The sequence below is a fragment of the Oncorhynchus clarkii genome, chromosome 24 (assembly GCF_045791955.1).
Source record: "Oncorhynchus clarkii lewisi isolate Uvic-CL-2024 chromosome 24, UVic_Ocla_1.0, whole genome shotgun sequence".
NCBI lineage: Eukaryota > Metazoa > Chordata > Actinopteri > Salmoniformes > Salmonidae > Oncorhynchus > Oncorhynchus clarkii.
This window is the reverse complement of record NC_092170.1, coordinates 18,051,731-18,070,119: the sequence shown is the minus strand read 5'-3', so window position 1 is coordinate 18,070,119 and position 18,389 is coordinate 18,051,731. Positions and strand designations below refer to the sequence as shown.

The 18,389-nt window shown below is 44.9% G+C and overlaps 1 protein-coding gene across 1 annotated transcript in view; it reads left to right on the top strand.

Moving 5' to 3' along the window:
* Positions 1-18,389, top strand: part of LOC139383199 (elastin-like) — an 87,455-nt gene that overhangs the window by 24,244 nt on the left and 44,822 nt on the right. The window contains exons 3-5 of the mRNA XM_071127652.1: positions 5,399-5,449; positions 6,326-6,421; positions 6,604-6,630. Coding sequence (XP_070983753.1) covers positions 5,399-5,449; positions 6,326-6,421; positions 6,604-6,630 — 174 coding nt within the window. The remainder of the gene's footprint in view (positions 1-5,398; positions 5,450-6,325; positions 6,422-6,603; positions 6,631-18,389) is intronic.

Here is an 18,389-nt window from a genome sequence, read left to right as displayed (position 1 = left end):
CTGTTGACTGTTGTCCACAGAGCCAGTCTTCCGTTGACACCACTCAGATTGAAATTATTTCTGTCTTTGACGTAAGTCCCTAATGTCAGGTGTGGGTCTTCCATCCCTTATCACCCCTTGTTTCGCTAAAAAATCCAACTTTGAAAACTATTTCAGATGCAATATACAGTAAGACTTGTTGGCCGATCCCCCTGTACTGGTACAGCTCTACGACTCATACCACTCCTCTCAGGATTCCTCCCCCTTGACCCATCTTCCTCTACCTTCTTCACTGTCTCAGCATACAACAACGTCTGTACTATTCTAACTCTGGAAACCTCAACCTGCCTCTCTCGCACCGGACATTTCTGAACCCCAGCCCCATGGGCCCAGTACAATTAACACATACCACTACTTTTCCCAATGCTCCACATTCCTTTCCCTCATGCCCTTCTGCACACTTCTCACGCTTTTCTCCTATGCACTGCTACCACATGCCCATTGGCTTGACACCTGTAACAAGGTAATGTACAGTGCCTTGCGAAAGTATTCGGCCCCCTTGAACTTTGCGACCTTTTGCCATATTTCAGGCTTCAAACATAAAGATATAAAACTGTATTTTTTTGTGAAGAATCAACAACAAGTGGGACACAATCATGAAGTGGAACGACATTTATTGGATATTTCAAACTTTTTTAACAAATCAAAAACTGAAAAATTGGGCGTGCAAAATTATTCTAAATGTCGTTCCACTTCATGATTGTGTCCCACTTGTTGTTGATTCTTCACAAAAAAATACAGTTTTATATCTTTATGTTTGAAGCCTGAAATGTGGCAAAAGGTCGCAAAGTTCAAGGGGGCCAAATACTTTCGCAAGGCACTGTATTTGGCACAAAAGCTTGTATGGGATAACTTACAGTACCAGTCAAAAGTTTGGACACACCTATTCCTTACAGTTTAAACAGAAATAGTTTTACTATTTTCTACATTGTAAAATAATAGTGCAGACATCAAAACTATGAAATAAAACATACATGTAGTAAGCAAAAAAGTGTTGAAAAAATCCTAATATATTTTATATTTGAGATTATTCAAAGTAGCCATCCTTTGCCTTGATGACAGCTTTGCACAACGGACAAATCTGTGTTTGGCAGAGGCCAGGAGAACGCTACCTGCCAGAATACATCGTGCCAACTATAATGTTTGGTAGTGGAGGAATAATGGTCTGGGGCTGTTTTTCATGGTTCAGGCCAGGGCTTCCAGGCACAAATGAGAGAACCGCTCACTCTGAACATTTTACTCTCCCTAGCAGAGCTGGTTAGGCTGTTTTTATGTTGTCCAGAGCGTTGGTGACTGCAACTGTAATGCTGGCAACAATTTAATTACGTTTTTTTGCCAAAGATTACAGACAAAGGCCATATTCAATGGGTGTTGAGTGTTCGTAAATTATTCTGCGCTCATACATGTAATGTTAGCTAGCTAGCCAGCCAGCTAACATTAGCTAGCTAGCTAACATTACACTTTAACTTGAAATAAAAATGACTTTCTGACAATATTAGAAACGTGTAATATCTGAAAATGTAGCTAGCTAGATGTATTGTATACAGGTAACGAAGACTGGTGTTTTATCCATCTCCTTAGCTATTTTATTTTATTTTATTTATTTCACCTTTATTTAACCAGGTAGGCTAGTTGAGAACAAGTTCTCATTTACAACTGCAACATGGCCAAGATAAAGCATAGCAGTGTGAACAGACAACAACACAGAGTTACACATGGAGTAAACAATAAACAAGCCAATAACACAGTAGAAAAAAAAGCGGAAAAAAGTCTATATACATTGTGTGCAAAAGGCATGAGGGGGTAGGCTAATAATTACAATTTAACAGATTAACACTGGAGTGATAAATGTTCAGATGGTCATGTGCAGGTAGAGATACTGGTGTGCAAAAGAGCAGAAAAGTAAATAAATAAAAACAGTATGGGGATGAGGTAGGTAAATTGGGTGGGCTATTTACCGATGGACTATGTACAGCTGCAGCGATCGGTTAGCTGCTCAGATAGCAGATGTTTAAAGTTGGAGAAGGAGATAAAAGTCTCCAACTTCAACGATTTTTGCAATTCGTTCCAGTCACAGGCAGCAGAGAACTGGAAGGAAAGGCGACCAAATGAGGTGTTGGCTTTAGGGATGATCAGTGAGATACACCTGCTGGAGCGCGTGCTACAGGGGGGGGGGTGTTGCCATCGTGACCAGTGAACTGAGATAAGGCGGAGCTTTACCTAGCATGGACTTGTAGATGACCTGGAGCCAGTGGGTCTGGCGACGAATATGTAGCGAGGGCCAGCCGACTAGAGCATACAGGTCGCAGTGGTGGGTGGTATAAGGTGCTTTAGTAACAAAACGGATGGCACTGTGATAAACTGCATCCAGTTTGCTGAGTAGAGTGTTGGAAGCTATTTTGTAGATGACATCGCCGAAGTCGAGGATCGGTAGGATAGTCAGTTTTACTAGGGTAAGTTTTGCGGCGTGAGTGAAGGAGACTTTGTTGCGAAATAGAAAGCCTATTCTAGATTTGATTTTGGATTGGAGATGTTTGATATGAGTCTGGAAGGAGAGTTTACAGTCTAGCCAGAGACCTAGGTACTTATAGATGTCCACATATTCTAGGTCGGAACCATTCAGGGTGGTGATGCTAGTCGGGCGTGCGGGTGCAGGCAGCGAACGGTTGAAAAGCATGCATTTGGTTTGACTTGCGTTTAAGAGCAGTTGGAGGCCACGGAAGGAGTGTTGTATGGCATTGAAGCTCGTTTGGAGGTAAGATAGCACAGTGTCCAAGGAAGGGCCAGAAGTATACAGAATGGTGTCGTCTGCGTAGAAGTGGATCAGGGAATCGCCCGCAGCAAGAGCAACATCATTCATATATACAGAGAAAAGAGTTAGCCCGAGAATTGAACCCTGTGGCACCCCCATAGAGACTGCCAGAGGACCGGACAACATGCCCTCCGATTTGACACACTGAACTCTGTCTGCAATGTAGTTGGTGAACCAGGCAAGGCAGTCATTAGAAAAACCGAGGCTACTGAGTCTGCCGATAAGAATATGGTGATTGACAGAGTCGAAAGCCTTGGCCAGGTCGATGAAGACGGCTGCACAGTACTGTCTTTTATCGATGGAGGTTATGATTTAGTTTAGTACCTTGAGCGTGGCTGAGGTGCACCCGTGACCGGCTCGGAAACCAGATTGCACAGCGGAGAAGGTACGGTGGGATTCGAGATGGTCAGTGATCTGTTTGTTTACTTGGCTTTCGAAGACCTTAGATAGGCAGGGCAGGATGGATATAGGTCTGTAACAGTTTGGGTCCAGGGTGTCTCCCCCTTTGAAGAGGGGGATGACCGGGGCAGCTTTCCAGTCCTTGGGGATCTCAGACGATATGAAAGAGAGGTTGAACAGGCTGGTAATAGGGGTTGCGACAATGGCGGCGGATAGTTTCAGAAATAGAGGGTCCAGATTGTCAAGCCCAGCTGATTTGTACGGGTCCAGGTTTTGCAGCTCTTTCAGAACATCTGCTATCTGGATTTGGGTAAAGAAGAAGCTGGGGATGCTTGGGCGAGTAGCTGCAGGGGGGACGGAGCTGTTGGCCGAGGTTGGAGTAGCCAGGAGGAAAGCATGGCCAGCCGTTGAGAAATGCTTGTTGAAGTTTTCGATTATCATGGATTTATCGGTGGTGACCATGTTACCTAGCCTCAGTGCAGTTGGCAGCTGGGAGGAGGTGCTCTAATACTCTAATTCCACTGATTTCAAAACTCAATCTCTCGGCATGTCCAGTCATTATCTCAGCCAATCATGGCTAGCGGGAAGTTTGCTAACTTTTTCTGTGGCTAAACCAACTAGGCTCGTAATTTAACAATTGTATTCGTATTTACAGATGGCATACAAGTTTGTTATTAAGACACATTAAAGTTCACATGTTCCAGAAGGAATTACTGCAAAAAAAACACATTTAGATTTTTTAAAATTGCATTCAAATGGCTCTCCTGTAAAGTAGTGACGCGCGACATACGCCTAGTTTCCTGAAACGAGTCACAAATGGTTTGTCAGGATCGGTGTGGCAGAACATGACTGACCTGCACAGAGCCCTGACCTCAACCTCATCAAACATCTGACTGCAAGCCAAACGCTGACTGCAAGCCAGGCCTAATCGCCCAACATCAGTGGTCAACCTCACTAATGCTTTTGAGGCTGAATGAAAGTAAATCCCTGCAGCAATGTTCCAACATCTAGTAGAAAGCCTTCCCAGAAGAGCGGAGGCTGTTATAACAGCAAAGGGAGGACCCACTCTATAATAATGGCCATGATTTTAGAATAAGATGTTCGACGAGCAGGTGACCACATACTTTTGGCCATGTAGTGTAGATCATACAGCGTATTGTACAGCATACAACATACACCTTTCATGTTTCCCAGCACACAACACAAAACCTGTATGATTAAATTACTGTAGCATTACTTACTGAAGAAATAAAGGCACATGTTGGGTCACAGTCTATTATTGCAACCCACAGTTTAACCATTAGCCCTGTGCCTGTAGTGTACAGTACTGCAAGTCTCCAACTCAACCACAAACCAACCAGCGATCACCACTGCTCTCCCTCTCCAAACCCACTAAGAGCCGACCGTGGCTGTTGGGTTTCACTTGTGTTCAGCATGTAAAATATTAACAACCTCCAGGACAGTTGAACCACACACCTCCAGCCTTAAAACCAGCCTTAAATGATGGGCAGGCCGAGCCGGGCAACTTGGAATGGTCCGAAGAGTCTGTCTCATACATGGCTCTCTTAATCATTACCGTCATACACAAAAACGCAATATCGCTTGTAATTTTTCTCTCTCTCGCACCTTACTATTTCCCATTGTACTGTACCATTTCCCTCTGGATAAGTATAATGTAGCTGTACCGTAGGTTTTCACTGTAACATCATTGAGGCCATAAATTACAGTGAAATACAGTGTGAGGAAGCGTGAGTTGCCACACCGACCCATTGCATTCCACTCCTCACTCTGAGGTTGGAAGATGTCTCTGTGATACAATTGGAGATTTAGAGTGTGTCCCAAATTGCACCCTATTCCAGACATGGTGCACTGCTTCTGACTAGGGTCCTGGTCAAAAGTGGTACACTATATAGGGAATAGGGTGCCATTTGGGACTCAAACTTAGAAGATTTAAAGATGTAGAGATTTAGAGCCTCCTACCCACCACAGTGGTCTAGTCTCTGTGTGGAGATATCTGGTCAGGTCAGAGACCGAAATGAGGGAGGGAGCAGCCAGGGGGAAAGCTAAAACAAACGTCAAACCTTTCACTCTAACTCTTTTTTTCTGCTTCTCTTCTGTTTTCTTGTGCTTTTCTTGTTTTACCAACAGGAGCTGGTGGGATACCTGCAGGAGCAGGCTACAAACCAGCTAAAACTGGTGGTGAGTAGAAAACACTTACTGCAAAGCCCTCCTCTAATAATTGTCCCTTAGCTGGACTAATAGAGACAGCATCTACAGTATGCTGCTGTTGAGACCTACAGTCATTCCGTGAACAATGACTACAGATACAGGGTTTTCAAAACCACAACGTTGTCACAGAGCTTGAGCTCCCTGTCTTGCGTGTAGGCCAGGGGACTGAACTGGGTTACAAGCACCAGGCCACCCTCATCACAGCAATTCACATAGAGAGAGAGTGTGGAGAGTGGTTATTATATATGGCCTTTGTCTTATCACACTGTCATAGCAGAGACACACCCAGCAGCATGCATACTGAACACCCTGACCACTACAGTACACCACGTTAACTACCACGCCACCACACTTGTTAAGTCTGTAGCTATTTCACAAAACTGCTGGAGAATAGGAATAGTTTTGCACGGTTTAGCCTGGTTCCATCTCAGAAAGCTCAAGGTGTGATTTCTCCTCCACTCAACCACATGGCCACAAGCTAAGCTACTAGTTTAGTCATGGTGCTGGTTCTAATGACATGTTGTTGTTGGGCAACACAGTGCTCAGACACAACCACTGTCCTTAAGTCTGGTTTAACAAGGTGTACAGGGAGTTAGAGTGTTCTCCTCACACCTATAAAACCACAGCGTGCTGTCCGGTCCTCCATGTGGGTGTGTTCTGTGTTGCTGTCAGGGAATGGCTATGCAGTAAGGGAAGTGTTATCTTATAGGCTTACATACTGTAGCAAGTGTTGATGATGACAATGATGACAATGACGGTGATAATGATTATAATGACAATAAAGAAGAGGATGGTGACGGTAATGACAAAGACCTGTTGTCTAACCAGACCTTATGTTTCCTCCAGCTGGAGGATATGGAGGACGGGGTGGTGTTGGTGCTGGAGGTCTGGTCCCTGGTGGCGGGGCTGGAGGCATAGGAGCAGGAGGCCTCGGAGGAGGAGGTGTGTACTTATCTACAGAACATTGAAAGTTGAGACTTCAACATATATATTAAAGCACTTACACTGTCAACTATAGCACTCTCTTTGAATGTGCAGTGTCAATGATGGAACTAAATATGTTTATTCAACTATAGTGTATTTCTATAATTTGTAGATTAATTATTGTGTGCTTTGTTCAACAGGAGTCGGTGGAAAGGGCCCCAAACCTGGTAAGCTGTCTGCTCCAACTCACTCTTTCGCACTCTATACTGCTTTATACAGTTCTTTAGAAGGCACAAGACAGGTACCGGTACTGTACCAGACTAGTCTGATAGTATCAAGTCAGAGTATCCTGTTATGCTTTTAACTAGGAAAATTCCTCTCGTACATTGTTGTCTAAAAAACCTTACTGAAGTGTTTTAAAGAGGAAGGAAATGAGAGTTCTTATTGAGAGCAGGAGGTGGGTAATGTAGCTATTAGCTAATCTGTATAGAATGCATTAGAGTGCATGTCAATGATGGGCGAAACCTGTAGTGTAGCATTCTGTAGTTCAATGAGGGGTTACCTCTCTTGATGGACTGTCAGCTACATCTCCCTTATCACCCCTATGTTTTCATCGTAGTTGAGTCGCCCCGGGTTTGGCAGCTATTTGGGAAGTCCTGTCTGGGATTTGACCCAGTGCGTTCCATTGATGAGAACAGGGGGACCCTGTCTCCTCCCTCACTCAACCCCTCCGCCACTATTCCATCCCTTCATCACAACATCGCTTCACCTCTCCTCAACCCCTACACGTCCCAGACTGAGTGATGATTGGCAGTGTGAACTCCCTCCAACGCGCTGATTGTTTTTGTAACCTTAGGCCGAGCTGATTAATGTTTTGTAGTGTTAGGCTGACACAATATCTGGAAACCTCCTTGTTGAAGTTTTGCCACTGTCCTTTCCACTGATACTGCCGTGTAAATATTGAGGAACACAGTATTAGGGCATTAGCAATGTTCAGCCATTATTTAATTTCCTAAAGGAGAGGTGATTTCATCTAGGCCACCACCACAGCTATGTGCTTGGAGAGATAAGGAATGGAGTAATCGTCTTAAAGTCTTATAAGATTTTGAACGGCTTACTGTAGGCTCCTTGAAGTGTTTTTTCCTCCGTCTCCCAAACAAGTAATTGAGTTTCAGAAATCTGTTTTGTAAAAGCATCCTAATATTGGACATTAGGTGGAAGTTGACTTTGGCCTGGGTCACCAGCGCCTCAGAGCTCAGATTGTGAAGTATAATACTTTGGCTTTTGTTAGAGCTCTCTCTCTCTCTCTCTCTCTCTCTCTCTCTCTCTCTCTCTCCCTCTCTGTAATGTGATTATTGAGAAGGAAGGAAACCGGCTGCTCCCAGTCGCTCCAAACAGGCAAAGTGGGAAAACATATGGGGTAGGTCGAGCTGGAACTGTTAGGGTCAGCTGAGGGAATTAATCCATTTGAATGGAACGAGAACAAGATATTAGTAGTCACAACAACATTGTAATGCCCCTTCTTCCTTCTTTTGCTCAGCAAGGGTTTTTCATGCAAGGTGACTTTTTTACATTCGAGATGTATCCATTCCAACAGCTGGGGTGTTGACTGAAGCTATCCAGATTTGGTGTTTCACTCGAGGGTACTTGGGCTGGAAACAACTAACTTTCTACACAGAGATTAAGTTTCCATTACAAACACAGAGCAACGTTTACCTAAGTTGTCTCACAAAACAAGGGTGGTTTGGATCCATACAGATCAATTAGCATTTGTGTAGATGGTAATGTGATCTGATAGTTGGCTGAGGTACTGTAGCTACACGCTAATATGAAATAGTGAAGGTATGGACAATGTTTAAGGAAAACAAACGCCGCCAGGTATTCAGGCCAGGGGAGGGTTACTCTGTCCATTGACATGTTGACAGAGTATTCTATCCTGGCTAAACAGATGTGAGGATTGGCTTTTAAACCAGACACCAGTTGCATTCTAGAATTCTCATGTGGATTCTTTCCCCTGTCGAGGCCCACTTTTCATCATAACCTCTCTGATGATTGAAGCTTGAAGTGGAGCATCAGCTGCATACCTCAGACACACACCCTGGTCCTGACACACACACACACACACACACACACACACACACACACACACACACACACACACACACACACACACACACACACACACACACACACACACATACACGCACACACACACACACACACACAAACCCACACACACCTTGGCCCTGACAGAGAACAGCAGCTGGTGATCAAAGTGGCGTGACAGCTGAATCATTGTCAGACGCGTGCCAAGCCTTGTAAAACGCTAGACTACTAAACGAATTGTGAATCCTGTCAGCATCCGTGTATGTGTGCATGCTTTGGACGAGTCGGTCGGGACCAGAGAAGAAGGTAGAGAAAGAGAGAGCGGGGGCAGAGAGAGGGGGGAGGGGTGAGAGGTGGGGGACAGAGAGCGGGGGAGGGAAGAGAGAACAGAGAGCAGCTGCGCCCTGGACCTGGTCTCATCATTCCCCCCTAAAGCTAAGGTGGATTACTCCTACATTCTTTGTTTCTTTGCCAAACCTGGACAAAACGTATTACAAATGTTTTGATTTTCTAAATAACGTCTTGTCACTAAGAGTTAGCAGGGAGACTGCATAACAAGAAACATGGACAACATTGCTGTTTTTGCTAATTATGTCATTTCATTACGGGGAAAATATGTTTTGGATAGAGATAAGAAGTAAAACTCTCAGGAACACACACATACTGTACACACACATACTGTACACACACATACTGTACACACACATACTGTACACACACAGGGCCCAGTGTGTCAGTGGTCGTATGGGATCCGCGTCTGTTTATTCAAGGTTAAGAGTGACACGCGAAGGAAGCGATGTGCTGCAGGCTCTCTTTATACTCTCTCCTCATAGGTCAGGGATGCAGACACTCCTCATAGGTCAGGGCTGCAGACACTCCTCATAGGTCAGGCCTGCAGACACTCCTCATAGGTCAGGGCTGCAGACACACTTCATAGGTCAGGGCTGCAGACACACTTCATAGGTCAGGGCTGCAGACACTCCTCATAGGACAGGGCTGCAGACACACTTCATAGGTCAGGGCTGCAGACACTCCTCATAGGTCAGGGCTGCAGACACACTTCATAGGACAGGGCTGCAGACACTCCTCATAGGACAGGGCTGCAGACACTCCTCATAGGACAGGGCTGCAGACACTCCTCATAGGACAGGGCTGCAGACACTCCTCATAGGACAGCGCTGCAGACACTCCTCATAGGACAGGGCTGCAGACACACTTCATAGGTCAGGGCTGCAGACACACTTCATGGGTCAGGGCTGCAGGCACACTTCATAGGATAACTATTTTTGGTTCCATCTTGGGTTCCATGTAGGATCCTTTCCACAGTGGGTTCTACATGGAACCCAAGAGGGTTCCACGTGGATACAAAAAGGGTTCTACTTGGAACCAAAAAGGGTTATTCAAAGGGTTCTCCTACAGGGACAGCCAAATAACCTTTTAGGTTTTAGATAGCACCTTTTTTCTAAGAGTGTAGGCCAGGGCTGCAGGCAAGCATCATAGGTTAGGCATGCAGACACTCCTCATAGGTCAGGCCTGCAGACACTCCTCATAGGTCAGGCCTGCAGACACTCCTCATAGGTCAGGCCTGCAGACACTCCTCATAGGTCAGGGCTGCAGACACTCCTCATAGGTCAGGCCTGCAAGCACTCCTTATAGGTCAGGGCTGCAGACACTCCTCATAGGTCAGGCCTGCAGACACTCCTCATAGGTCAGGCCTGCAGACACTCCTCATAGGTCAGGGCTGCAGACACTCCTCATAGGTCAGGCCTGCAAGCACTCCTCATAGGTCAGGGCTGCAGACACTCCTCATAGGTCAGGGCTGCAAGCACTCCTCATAGGTCAGGGCTGCGGACACTCCTCATAGGTCAGGGCTGCAGACACTCCTCATAGGTCAGGCCTGCAAGCACTCCTCATAGGTCAGGGCTGCAGACACTCCTCATAGGTCAGGGCTGTAAGCACTCCTCATAGGTCAGGCCTGCAGGCACTCCTCATAGGTCAGGGCTGCAGGTCACTCTTCATAGGTCAGGGCTGCAGGCACTCCTCATAGGTCAGGGCTGCAGGTCACTCTTCATAGGTCAGGCCTGCAGGTACTCCTCATAGGTCAGGGCTGCAGGTCACTCTTCATAGGACAGGGCTGCAGGTCAGGTCAGACTGTACTGTACACAGCTGGGCTGACCTACTGTCTGTATCTGTCTGTAATGATCTCACAGAACCAGTCAAACTTCCGACTCAGAAGACTCCACATTATCATATTGCAAAATGAAGCAGTGAAATATTGGAGGGTGTTTCTCTGTATGTGAGCTTCCTGGGATTTGAAAAAAAGGCTGACCCGAAGCTCTATTGTTATCCTTTGAGAAAGGATGTTGAATTCACCTAGGAAGGAGTGACTCAGAGAGATGAGAGAGGATGGATAGAACTGAGCGAGATGGGGTTGAGAAAGAAGGAGGGATGATTGAGAGAGAACAATAAGAGAGACTGGAACACCATGACAAAAAATAATTGGAGAAGAGTGAGAAAATGACAGAGCGAGTAAGAAAAAAAGAAAGTGAGTGAAAGATATGATGTGAGTGCTTAGCCAACAGAAGAAGAGCTGGGGGACGCTAGGCTTTGTTAATTCCCAGATGGCACTACGTGTGTGTGTGTGTGTGTGTGTGTGTGTGTGTGTGTGTGTGTGTGTGTGTGTGTGTGTGTGTGTGTGTGTGTGTGTGTGTGTGTGTGTGTGTGTGTGTGTGTGTGTGTGCGTGTGTGCGTGTGTGCGTGTGTGTGTGCGTGCGCGTGCTTGCGTGTGTGTCCGTGCGATGTGGCAGTCGTTAAATTTTGTCATACGATTATTGTCATGCAAAATAATCATTTACATAAACAAGCATAGCATCTCCACCCCTCCACACATACAAGCTGCTTGTGGATGCCTTTGGAACATCTACATTTTAATAAGTATAATAAATCAACTTGATAAACACCACAACAATAAATCCATTATTTTTTTTTAGGTAGGCCTAAAGAAACATGATATGAAGAGAATGTTTTCAGATTAACAGAATATGAGTTGGCCTACTGTATGTTATCTGGCTATGCGGCATGCCATAGGCTGTAGGCTTGTTCATTTAGCAGACATGATAGGCTTATTTTATATTATGTGATTTTATAGTAAGAAGAATATAATTTAACTTAGCTGAATAAAATGTAAAGGATATTTTTATCATTGCGCATATGAAAGCTATGTTGAGCATGCATGTGATAATTTGAAACAGATACTATAGGCTGCGCTAGATTATTATTGTTATTTTGCAACTTTAATTGTTAATAATTCAAACCTTAGAATATCTTACAAATCAAAACATACTGTATATGGGATGCATGATGCAGCTATAGGCTATTGATTACTTGAGAAAGTCGCAAAAAAAGCTTGTACACTGTTCCTTACCTCAGGCTGCACACACTGTTCTCTCCTCAATTGATCATATTATCACCCATCAGACTATTCTCAATTTAGTATTGTCTTTACTAACATGTTAAATTAGTTTCAAAATGGCCCATTTTTAAGTGTGCAGGAACAGGTGCAGGGAAAAAATACATCACCAGCTGTGCTCTCGAGTACCGAATGGAGGCGCTTTCCCGCCTGTTCGTAGGCTACTTTGGTTATTTCACTCCATGCATCAACCACTGTTTGAGGGGCATGCAGTCTCTCCCTGCGCAACAGGTGATATTCCGCCCAAACTCTGTATGCTATGGGCTCTCCAACACTGTTCCTGCACATAACAAGTGCTTAATCAAGTGACCTCTGTTCGGGAACATCGAAAGTAACATGTTTTCACAACAAAACATAATTCATTAAACTGTTGACAGCTCTTTTCTCTGCGTGCTGGAGCAAGTCATGAATGAGAGAGGGGAAGTAGATGGAAACGCACGGTGGTGAAATATTCTGTAGCCTATTATTAATTATGAAAATATAAAACATTATGAAAATCCCCAAAATTCCCTGGGTACTACCAGGCTATTCAAAAACCGATAGAAATGCACTATTGAACTAACAGCATCGCAGCATGCACTATTGAACCAACTTTGGAGTGTAGCATAAGGTAACCAGTCCATCTAGTATGCATAATTATACAGTCCACACTCAAAAGTGATTACTAGAATATGTTTATAGGCTAACTGATTAAATACATTTTAAATCCGTTTAAAAAAAATATATATTCTGCATGCTCTATGTACTGTATAATCATTATTTTAATTATGTTTTTTTTTCAAGCTTGGCCTCATATATATAGGCCTATGCATATGTATAAGCTCTAATTATGCATATGGGATCGCTGTCCATTTCGTTAGACATCCACAATGACCATGTTTTCCATTCAGTTTCAACCTGTTGAACTTCTTTCTTCAAATTGATCAATCACAGTGATCTGAGTTTTAAAAGCACAATACTGTGTTTGAGTGTTTGATGTGATTTTCAATTGCATTGACGTCAGAGTGGTTAGAAGGACAATATAGCCCTGAGTACCAGGCCATTAGTGAGTTGGATACTGCCAACGCATGGCCTGAGCGCATAAGAGGAGATTACCATGACTCAACAGTCATGTAGAATTTTAAAGCTGTCATGACTCATGACTGGAGGTGTGGCGGTAATACGGTCACCACAACAGCCCTGTGTGTGTGTGTGTGTGTGTGTGTGTGTGTGTGTGTGTGTGTGTGTGTGTGTGTGTGTGTGTGTGTGTGTGTGTGTGTGTGTGTGTGTGTGTGTGTGTGTGTGTGTGTGTGTGTGTGTGTTTGGGGACACATCGTAGGCCCTTGGCCTGAGGGTGAGTAAAAAATAATAATAATTGCTTAAAAACTGGAATTAAATGATCCTCCATCGTTGTGAGTTTGGAATAATGAATCAAATGCATTATTATTTGAATATTGAAAGGGTGTAGGCAACAGAGAAGGGCAGAGGGATGCAGTTTGGAATCATGTAGAAGTGGTGCTGGAGATGGAGGCGTTGGGAGCAGGGGTGATGGGCAGAGATGATGTCGTTGATGTTTGTGTGCATCAGTCTGTTGTGTTTTGTCTGTGTATGTTTATATTGTTTGTACATTTTATTAAAATAGTTTTGAAAAAATAAGAAAAATAGAAAACCAGTTTGTTATGGTTGTTTGTTATCTTTGTGAATGACTCCACTCTGTTCAGGCCCTCAGGGGGCTATCGATTCTGATGAGTTTTCTCATGGAATTTTATCTGTTGCTTTATTGTATCTTAAAGATGAAACTGAATACTGTATTTTGACACAAGCTGACTTCCTTGTGCTACAAGTTACTATATTCAGTACCAGCTGTACCAGCTGTGTTCTCACGATGGTCTCTTTGTGTTTCTGTGGTCTTGTTCGTTCTGCTGACCATGTTCTCACAGTTATTAGTGGTTTGTGGTTAGTGGAAGACTCTCCATGTGTCTCCTGGCCTGGTCTCCTCAACCTCTCTTCCATGCACAATCTGCCAGTGTTTCTGGACTGAAGCCTCCACCTCTCCCCTGTCTTTAAGGTTTGCTGCTAGTGGTTCTGGACTGAAGCCTCCACCTCTCCCCTGTCTTTAAGGTTTGCTGCCAGTGGTTCTGGATTGAAGCCTCCACCTCTCCCCTGTCTTTAAGGTTTGCTGCCAGTGGTTCTGGACTGAAGCCTCCACCTCTTCCCTGTCTTTAAGGTTTGCTGCTAGTGGTTCTGGACTGAAGCCTCCACCTCTCCCCTGTCTTTAAGGTTTGCTGCCAGTGGTTCTGGACTGAAGCCTCCACCTCTCCCCTGTCTTTAAGGTTTGCTGCCAGTGGGTCTGGAGCGAACATGCCTCTCCCCTGCCTGTACGGTCTCCCCTTTCCTCACCCCCTCCCTCCTTTCCTTTCCCCTCTCCTAACCCTGCCAGTGTGTCTGACTGTGCAGCCCGAGCCGCTCCCCTGCACAGTGTCTGCCAGTGGCTCTGGTCTGGAGCGAGCAGCTCTCTCCCCTGCACAGTGTCTGCCAGTGGCTCTGGTCTGGAGTGAGCAGCTCTCTCCGCATCCATCTGGCAGAGAGGCCTAAGTGTTGTTTATGCAGGGATGGAGAAATCTCTCCTCTCCCATTTCCCCAGCTGTCCATAATCTAAATCATCACTGGACCGACTTCAGTTACAGCGTTACAGCGTTACAGCGTGATCAAAATGTAAAGTCAATGTTCTTGCATTAGTGGAGACTGCATTCACGGTAAATGCTGCATATTTAGTCTCAATCGGTTCAGCGATTGAGATTTAATAGAACCCTAGGTCCTAGGCCTGAATCTTCTGTTGGCACAGTATCCAAGTGAAAGAAAATGAAGCCTGGAAAAAACATGGTATGAATCAATCACAGTTTAACTAGAAATTTAACTAGACATCGTTTATCGCCTAATAGCTATAACATCACCCTATTATTTGGGAAAGCTGGTTACATTATGCAGCTCCCAACTCTACGTACTGTTACAAGCTTTAACACATAGGTCTAATGGGCTTGTAGGAAATGTGGGTAGGTTTATTATCCTATACTCACTGTAAAGGATGCTTTGTGGGTGTCTTAGCTGATACAGTATCATGTTATGACTTGATTTGTTGTTGGCACGACTCCTGCCGAAGTCGGCTCCTCTCCTTGTTCAGGCGGCGCTCAGCGGTCGACGTCACCGGTCTTCTAGCCATCGCCGCTCCACCTTTAATTTTCCATTTGTTTTGTCTTGTTTTCCCGCACACCTGTTTTACATCCCGTCATCACTCTACGTGTATATTATCCTCTATTCCCCCCCATGTCTGTGTGTGTAATTGTTTGTTGCGTTTATTGTGTGACGCGTCAGGCTGTTTGTTTGGGGGTATTGTTTTGAACCTGTGGTATTGTATTGTTGTACATTATTTTGTGTGACTAGGGCGCTATTCTCGTTCTCCTTTGGCTGGAGTGTTGTGACGCTGTTGTGTCCAACTGATTTGCATCTGCCAATTAAAGTGTGCCTGTTCACTCATCTCTGCTCTCCTGCACCTGACTCTAGTTGACCAGTTGCGCACACAGTCTGACAGTTGTGCTATTGTGTAGTGTGTTGTTCATCACTGACAGGTGAGCTTTCTCTCTCAGTGTGATCCCTCAGGGTTTATCCCATGTGTTGATATGGCTGGCCTATAAACACATTGTGTCGTAATTAACAGGGAACTTCAAAAATGCTTTTGAGGATGATATGATGAACCTGAACTCACGAGGTGTGTGTGTGTGTGAGAGAGAGAGAGAGAGAGAGAGACGCGCTGTGTCCTTAATATCCATACTTGCGTTCTTAATAGTAGGCGTTTTAAAGTATGTTTTAAATATGCTTTAAATGCCAGGATGTCATACTTATTTAGGCTGCACACTATTGAGGAAGATAATCATCTTTTCACACCCACTTGTGTTTGACAGAATAGGGGACGCACAAAAATAAAGGACTGGCAGGGAACAGGCGCAGTATGGACGATAAGTATGTTGGTATTTATTGGTTACTGCATATGTTTTTACTAAACATTATGCTGTAAATATTAGTATGTAGTATGATTGATTAGTACACAGTATGTCATTTTAGTAAGTAGAAGGCAAGGCAGAGGTTGGACACAGCTACAGTGTGTGTTCAAGACACACACTGACCTGTTTAATGCTAGTATCATTTTTCAACACTGACTTGTCAAGAATGGATTCAGCGGGCAGGCAGTGAAATGCATATGTGGACCATCTGGGGGATGTTATGTGCATATCCAGCTTTACATACCATGGTCACTGGCTCCACTGTTTTTCTCTCCCTGCATGTTTTCGCATCCATTGCTCTTTTCAGACATAATAAATCATGGACAGAAATGAGCAGGTATTTGTGGTTAAAGTGTGTGTGTGTGTGTGTGTGTGTGTGTGTGTGTGTGTGTGTGTGTGTGTGTGTGTGTGCGTGCGTGCGTGCGTGCGTGCGTGCGTGCGTGCGTGCGTGCGTGCGTGCGTGTGTGCCTGCAGATACATGTGTTGGCTGGTATGAGAGATGGGGTCTAGGGATATACTCCTGACCTATTGTAGGGCTCAGCGCTGGCACAGCAACTGTGCTATTCCTTTGGACCAGGATGAAAAAGAACCAGGATATTAGCATGTCAGAATCTCTTTCTCTACTCTCTCTCGTACAGAGCCTTAAGAAAGACTGTTGAGAGCTAATAGAAAGGGAGAGCAGGAGGCTGTGTGATCTGTTTGAAAGGGAAAAGAGCAATGGGTGACATACTGTATGAATTGAGGCATAAACAATTATGTCATTCATCGCAAACTCAATGAGTGGATATGTCATGACTCGTGACTCACACTGCTCTGTATGAATGAGAACGGTAATCAAGTGTGATAACTTCTTTACATCAAGGCATGTGATTAGACAGATGTTGTCATGGTGAGATGGAGGATGGAGGTTCGTTGGGAGGGTTAGTTAGAAGAAGACGGCTCTGACGTTGTCACTGGCATGTAAGTGCATATGTAAGCATATACTGTGTTTGTGTGTGTGTGTGTGTGTGTGTGTGTGTGTGTGTGTGTGTGTGTGTGTGTGTGTGTGTGTGTGTGTGTGTGTGTGTGTGTGTGTGTGTGTGTGTGTGTGTGTGTGTGTGTGTGTGTGTGTGTGTGTGGACGTCGCTAGGCAGGACTCAGCTAGGTTAGGCTTGGCCCGGTGGTTTCGCTGTAATCCACATAAGTCCAATGGATCGTTTTACGACGGCCTGTAAATTGGAGCCATTCGAAAGAGCTGCTCGCCCCCACAGAGTGTGTGTATGTGTAAATGTGTGTCTTGGTGTATATGGGTGTGTATTAGCTAGTTTGTGCAAAAACGTGCATCGAGGCCAGGCAGAGTATCCATCAACCGCAGGACAAACAAATCTGAACCCGGACCAATTCTTATAAAGACCAAATGAAAATAATGATCCTCAACAACGTTGGAAAACCAGGAAATAGGCTAGGCGGGCCCAAAAAATGACTCCAATTTCTCCAGCTTTTATTCCAATCGTTTGGGCCTGGACACTGGCCCGAAGGCATCGACACAAACTGAATGAGAGAAGCCCAAGAGCCCTGGGCCTGAAACCACCACCACCCGGCCTGTTTGTAGAAGCCGAAACTCCCTAACAGTTCAGTACTTGGGGTCCTCTGGCAGGGAGTACTTGGGACCTCTCTCTGACAATGACTCCATGGAAAGGAAGGAGAAAAACAAAGGGCTCATCGCCGACCCAGAGCCTGGATTTTTGTCACCGTGTGTGTGTGTGTGTGTGTGTGTGTGTGTGTGTGTGCGTGTTTGTGCGCGCAAGGATGTGTGTTTAATTAGTCCAGCATGCAACTTAAATCCACTCCGCATAGCTGCTTCATGACTGACGGCTTGGAAAACCTGGAAGTGACAAGGAGCAGGGGAGGTTACCAGAGGGAGAGAAAGGGGGATAAAGGAGGAGAGAAGAGAGATGACGGGGGAGCTACGGCGTATTCCACTCACGCGATCTGGAATCACCGCTAGTACCTAAAGTCACCCCTCCTTGTTCTGATCCAACATCATTGTGCGCTACTAACACAAGAATGGACCATACCCAAATGAGCCATTATATCATCCTACATCATGATCATTTGATTACTGATACCATCTGCTGTAATGACAGTGAAAGACATCTATTATGATGTGCACTGTGCCTATAAAGTGGAGGCTGGAGTCCACCTGTCAGTCACAGCTAACCACAGACTCTCTAAGGACTTGGGAGCGGATTGTAGATTTAATGATATAGACATCCACAGGATTTCAGACTCACACCTTATCAGAACATCAGAGGACAATCTCAGACTATCTCACTGGCTGTGTCATTATCAGTTTTGGTATTAGATCATGGCTGACTGTGAGCCTGGTTATCCT